General features: G+C 43.1%; 1 protein-coding gene across 1 annotated transcript in view; it reads left to right on the forward strand.

Annotated features, from left to right (window-relative positions):
• Window positions 1-6,409, forward strand: part of RAB10 (RAB10, member RAS oncogene family) — a 49,245-nt gene that overhangs the window by 32,044 nt on the left and 10,792 nt on the right. The window contains exon 3 of the mRNA XM_009332342.1: window positions 3,812-3,950. Coding sequence (XP_009330617.1) covers window positions 3,812-3,950 — 139 coding nt within the window. The remainder of the gene's footprint in view (window positions 1-3,811; window positions 3,951-6,409) is intronic.

Consider the following 6,409-nt stretch of genomic DNA (forward strand, 5'->3'; position numbering starts at 1 on the left):
AGACCTTCTTTGTCTTCACTTTGCAGCTAAGCAAAGCAAGTTATCTCAGTTTCTTCCTGTGCAGTAAGGTTTCATTTTCCTTGGCTATCTTAATAGTCCTTGTCTACATTTATTTTAGCTTGGAGAGCTAGCTAGCTTCCACCAATGTTTTTGCCTACGTCGAGGATTTATTGCACACCCATAGCTTTGGAGCATATTCTTACATCCTAGAGGTTTGAACAGAAGAATGGAAAGCCAGGGCAGTAAACAAGACATGCGGTCTCCGATTGTCTTGTGCCATTTGCTCAGGGTGGATTCATCAGTCGTAGGCAGTTTGAAAACCATAACTCATTTCCTCTGTTTGCTTCAGTCGGTTCTCTAATCTCACATCCATTAAGAGTTATCTCTGAATAATGAATGGAGAATCCATTAAGAAGGGGAAAGGGCAAATATAGTACTTATTTAAAAAAAAGGAGGGGGTGGGAAACATTCCAGGTTCTTTGCTTTTTCCCTCCCCAGCTTTCTTTTCATCCATTAGCTTAGCTTCAGTTGCCAGAAAAAACACTGGAGGAGTTAACTAAGCAAGTTAGTTGTAGGTGCATGGGACGTGATGAGCAATGAGTAACAACTAAGTCTTGCCAATGCCAAGTTGTGTTAAATCAGCTTGAATTCTTACTGTGATGGCTACTGGCCTTGCCAGGAGGGGAGAAATCACAGATGCCGTATGTCTTGATGTTTTTGGTAAGGCTTTTCTGACACTGTCCTGCTTGACATCAGCAAGTTAGGGGGAAGTGGCTTAGGTGAAGATGCTATCAAGTGGATACAAAACTCATGGCGAGAGAAAATAAACGATGTGTAAGAGTTCTGTTGAGATATTTTGCCAGGAGTCTGTCCTGAGTTTCATGATAGGCAATGTTTTCTTTAATGGTTGGGATAAGGGAATAGTATGGTTATTGTATTTAAGCTAAGCAGGAAAAGATGAAGTTGCAAAGTATAAATTGTGTAGAGGACTGGATTATAATTCAGATTGCTTTTGACCGATTGGAAAAAAGTCCTGTGAAATTCAGTAGAGACAAAGGCAAAGTTATCAAGTTTGGTGTGTGTAATCAGTTACTTGAATGTCAGAAAAATCTGCTTCATCACGAGGAAAGGGAGTGGGATGCGTAAACAGGTATGCCCAAGTCTTCTAGAAAATATTCCTGTACGAGGCTGGTAAGACTTCAGCTGGAGTAGCGTCCTGGTTTTTGCTTAGGCATGGGCAAATTGGAGGGAGTCCAGAGAGTAATAAGTGAGGCTGCCTATCTTAGACCTTTGGCCAGTGAGTAAGGTCTAAAGAACTTGAGGTGGCTTGAGAAAATTCAGAGAAGGTGCAAGAGCTTGAGTATGCAAAAAGTAGTTGCAGAAAGAAGGGAAAGGAACCCCCCTAGTTACCTATGAAAGGTAAGACAGGGATTGATGGCCTTAATTTGCACTAAGGAAAACCCAAATGTACCATCAGGAGAAACTTTCGGATGAGACAGAAAGGAAATGAGAGAGAGGGATTCAAGCCAGCAACTGTCAGAGGTCTTCGGCAGAACATCAGGCATCTTTCAGGAATAATGCGGGTATCCCTCAACGTTTTGTAGAGCCAGGGAATGGACTAGATGGCCTCCCGAGGCCACTGCCAGTGAGCCAGACCTCTGCGCAGCGTGGCCTGTTAGAACATCTCTGAACAAAGTGGTGCTCAGGTTTAGGACCTGCCCCTATTCCTCCTCCTCTGCTCTTTGCCCTCTTCCTGGTGTTTGTCATCTCCTAGGAGGAGATAAAAGACGGGGAGCAATCAGCCTCTCAGGTGGCTGTCGTGTGTGCTAGAACTGTGATCTGAGGTCCAAGCCAACCAGAGCCAATAAGACTCTTTGAGAAGAAACTTTGTAGAGCATTTCTCCCTGCATCTCAGGAAATTTTCCTCCATGGCATCTTCAGATTTCAGGGCTTTTAATTTACTCCCTATTTGCCAACTGATACTTGGCCAGAAATCTGACGTGTGCTTAAACAAATTGATTTGGCAACTACAGTCAGCATTTGTTGGTTCAACTGTAGGTGACAGGGCGGTGGGGAGAGCCGAGTTTTCACAGGGCTTGGTGCCTGGTGGTGTCCGTGTTCTGCCAAGGCATTTGCTGTGACCTCAGGAACAGCTGAGAGGGAAATGAGTTGAGCTAGTTTAGCTCCAGTCTGTGATCTTTTCTGAGGTTTGTGAGTGAGGAAATGTGGGTCTGTGGGTTGGGGGGGAATGCTGTGTCTTGCTGACGGCGGTTAGGGAATGTTTAATCTCAATTTAGACCAGTTTGAATTTGGAGACACCTTTGATTCTACCTTGTGTGACTACTGTCACTGAAAACTGTCTGTGAACATGTAATCTGTTAGGTTTATGTTCTCTGAAAGACACTAGAATACGCAATTAACTCTTAATTCTCAACTTAATGGCATGCAAGTTTGTTTAACCAAATCTCATGCGTTCCATCAAAGATCTCAAAATTAAATGGGAAAATACATACTGTCATTAATCTTGCATGATCAATTTTCAGCATACTGCTTATAGAAATAGACAATTGAATGTTACAGTTACAGTACATCTTCTAGATTTACTTTTCATACACTTTGATCTAAAATTTCAGGAATATCAATTTGTAAGATCACGTTAAAGCTTTATAAAACTGAACTGAAAACAAAATTATTCTCGTTTTTAAGTCTGAGTTCCAGAAAATGTTGAGTGATTGTCTTTGTGGCTGCTCAGCAGCTGCTGAAATGGAAAGGGATCTTCTTGAGCATTGTGGTGGTGTTGACTGGATAGTTGGGTCAGGTCATCGCTGGTTGCAGTTCCAGACCGCTGACTTTGGCAGCGGCACTGCTAAACAACCTCTACAGCATTTTGGGAACTTCCTACAGAAACTTGAGTACTGAGTCAGCTGCGTTTGTGCAGGGTCTAATCAGGCTGGTCAGTGGTTGTGGTTATGGTATGTAACTTAAAAATTGTAGATGGAGTTTTAAAGTGGCTTATTTTTACGTTCATTTGGGAAGAACTGGTCAGTAACAGGAGAGGGTGTCTGGGACAACGGTGTTTCTGGGGTTGTTCAGACGCTCCCACTGCTGGAGCTCACAGTCCTGTCGAAGTGTTGGTAGAGCATTTCTTGCTCCTGTTTTCATCCTGTCTGCTACTGGGTTCCACCGGGGCTCAGAAGTCAGAGGCACTTCCCTGAGATACGAGACTTGGAAATAAAAGTTCCTCCTTTTGGGTGCAAGTTTCAAGTTGTCAATAAAAATACAAAGTTTAAAATGAACACATTTCTACCATGACTTGATACTGGCTTTATTTATTGTGGTAGTTACCAGAAGTCCTTACTGCAAGTTACCACTTTGCTGTTCAACAGATAGCTTCATCTTCTGCCATCTTAGTTGTGTAAGCCCACTTAAACAGTCCAGTGTCATAGTTGACTCTGAAATGTGTTTTTTTAAAAAAAAAAATCCCCTTTAAAGTAAAATCCAAACTAGATTTTACTAGAAACTAGAAACTTCAAGCCCTAAGTCTTTGCAGCCTCATGAGCCTGGCTTACTGAAGCTTGCCCTTTTTGTTCTCTGAGTGTTCAGCTACGTTTGGGAGGGAATGGGCATTCCTTGAAGCTGCTGCTGATGCACATTGGAGTGTGTCCTACCGCTAATCTTCGAAAGCATTGCACATCCCTCGGTAGTGGTGCAATAGAGCACGTATCGTGCCGTGTGCTCTTGTCTCATAGATACACCGTGCTGGTTTCTTTAGAGCTTGCCTCTGATATGTACTTTCATCTGTTTTCCGCAGGGACACAGCGGGGCAGGAACGGTTTCACACCATCACCACCTCCTATTACAGAGGTGCCATGGGGATCATGCTAGTATATGACATCACCAATGCCAAGAGCTTTGAAAACATCAGCAAGTGGCTCAGAAACATAGATGAGGTGAGTAATGTCTGTAAGACCCCAGAATTGAGCTGTTTGTTGTGACCCGTAGAGCATGTGATGAGTCCCACAGAACTCAGCTTCTGGATTGCAGCTTCTGCTTCTACCCTGGCAGAAGGTGTAGTGTGTAAATTAACACAGGGGTTTGGGTGCTGTTCTTAGGCCAGCCTATGTCCTGTGTTCCTTCCTTCAACAATGGCACGAAGGATCGCAACACTACACAGGAGCTAATGGTGTCCTAAAATGTCAAATTCATACATGAGCAAGCTTTGTTTCTGTGCTGGAGAATACTTAGAGGTGAGGAATACATCTTGTAGTAACTGGGAGTTGCAGTTTTCGGGAGGAGCTGCCACCACAAGGTGGTGTGCAGAGGAGCAACACTTAAGCCATAAGCTGTAGAGTAGCTATAGAATATGTCACTTCTAGTACTAACCTATTTTATAAGGACGACTATGTAAATCCTCAAAGATAATTAAATACGATCACCTCCACTCCCTCAAAATGGATGTCATTAAATATTTGCAAGTTTATCATGGCTGTAAGAGGTAGTATGGCAAACTGCTGTTGTTGAATGTTAGCAAACTGCTCAAACCTGCATAGCTGATTTTTGTCCTTGGTAGAGGAGTACCAAACAAGGAGGCTGGTAAAATTTCAAGCAAGGTCAAGTGAAGCAGAATAAACTGATGTGGAAACATTCAGTGCCTGGATCCCCATGAGTTCATTCTCCAGGAGTTCTGAGATGTTAGAGAGCAGCACAGCTGTTAGTTCTTGCTTTTGTTATGCTGTTCCCAAATGGAATAAATGTTTGGATTTTCCAGCATCATTATCTTCCTAGAAAGCATGAAGATGGCCCTGTAGAACTGAGCATCAGCAGATGGATGCTGTCAGACATTGCTAGTTGAAGCACTGAGGCTGGAGAAAGGTTCTTACAGAGCAAAAATGTGGTATCGGGACTTTAATTTCCTAGCATGAGAAATGGGAAACTGTACTGTTTATGGAAAGGTACACATTTTGGTGGGTACAGAAGGTGGGGCGGGGCGGGGGGTAAGGCAGCACAGGAGGAGATTCAGCGGCAAGCTGAATATAAACTTGAAACCAAGGCCTTTAGATTCTGCAGTTGCTTTGTTTAAAAAAAAATTTAGTAGTATCCAGGAAGTTGAGTAATGGATGTTATTCATACCATTGTGTCTGAGAAGTGAGTTTTTGCTGACCTCCTGTTTTCAAATCTGTGTCACACAAACCTCTGCAGCTGATTTCAGGTGCATTGCGAAGGCTGCATGGTTACTGCAGTTTTATAAGGGATGTTTGACACCTTAGGAAGGTTTTTTTATTATGGAAGAAGCTCACTAACAGAGTGCGTTTGCAGAAATGATGGGTGAAGTCATCCTCTGAGGTTCCAGATGCAGTGTTGAGGCTTCTTGCTAAAATGTGTGGCAGGTGTACTCACTCATGTACAGGACTATTGCAAATGATAGTTGTGAATGAAGTAGCTAAGTGCTTTGGTTTTACAAGGAGTTAATATTGCCAAGGATATTCTCTCAAGGAGGAGAATTTTCAATAAGCAAGCTGCTCTTCTGAATTGCTGTTCTGTGCAAGGAGACTTTTCTACAAGATACTTAAGCCTTGATTTAGAAATAGCCAGGAAACATAGAGATGTTACACCTTCATCCTTGCTAAATGCTTAATTATTTAAAGGTCACACATTCTGCAGAGGTGCACGATGCCATGCGCTTTTGCTTTGGGCTGGTAGGAATTAGTTGAGTTGCTCAAGTGCAGGGTTTTGTACGTTGGAGCCGGCTGTATTTGAAAGAAGTCTGTTGCTGTGTAAGCAGTTTTGTTTGTGTGTGTGAACAGTCAACATTTTCAGAGTCTTATTCTACACCTTTGCCGTCTGATTGTTCTTCCTCCTTGTGACCTGAAGGAAAAAACTGGGGGTGATTCTCCTGAGGAATGTGAAATGGGTTATTGCTGTAAGCAGGAGTACTGGGTACGTGGATCTCTTGCCTCTGTAGTTCTATTAGTAATTCTACTGTAAAGTAGTATTAAGACTGTTGGAGTGAAAGTAAATTCAGATTAGACTTTCCAAGAAGCTTCTCATGGCAGGTTTCAACGTACTTCGTAGAATCATACAACGGTTTGGGTTGGAAGGGACCTTAAAAATCATCTAGTTCCAGCCCCCCTGCCATGGGCTGGGACACCTTCTGCTAGATGAGGTTGCTCAACGCCCCAGCCTTCCTGTCTTTGAACACTTCCAAAGATGGGGCATCCACACGTTCTCTGGGCAACCTGTTCCAGTGCCTCACCACCCTCATAGTGAAGAATTTCTTCCTTACATCTAATCTAAATCTCCCCTCTTTCAGTTTAAAGCCATTACCCCTTGTCCTATCACTTCAGGCCCTTGTAAAAAGTCCCTCTCCAGCTTTCTTGTAGGCCCCCTTCAGGTACGGGAAGGCTGCTAC

The sequence above is a fragment of the Pygoscelis adeliae genome, unplaced genomic scaffold, assembly GCF_000699105.1.
Source record: "Pygoscelis adeliae isolate BGI_AS28 unplaced genomic scaffold, ASM69910v1 Scaffold89, whole genome shotgun sequence".
Classification (NCBI taxonomy): Eukaryota; Metazoa; Chordata; class Aves; order Sphenisciformes; family Spheniscidae; genus Pygoscelis; species Pygoscelis adeliae.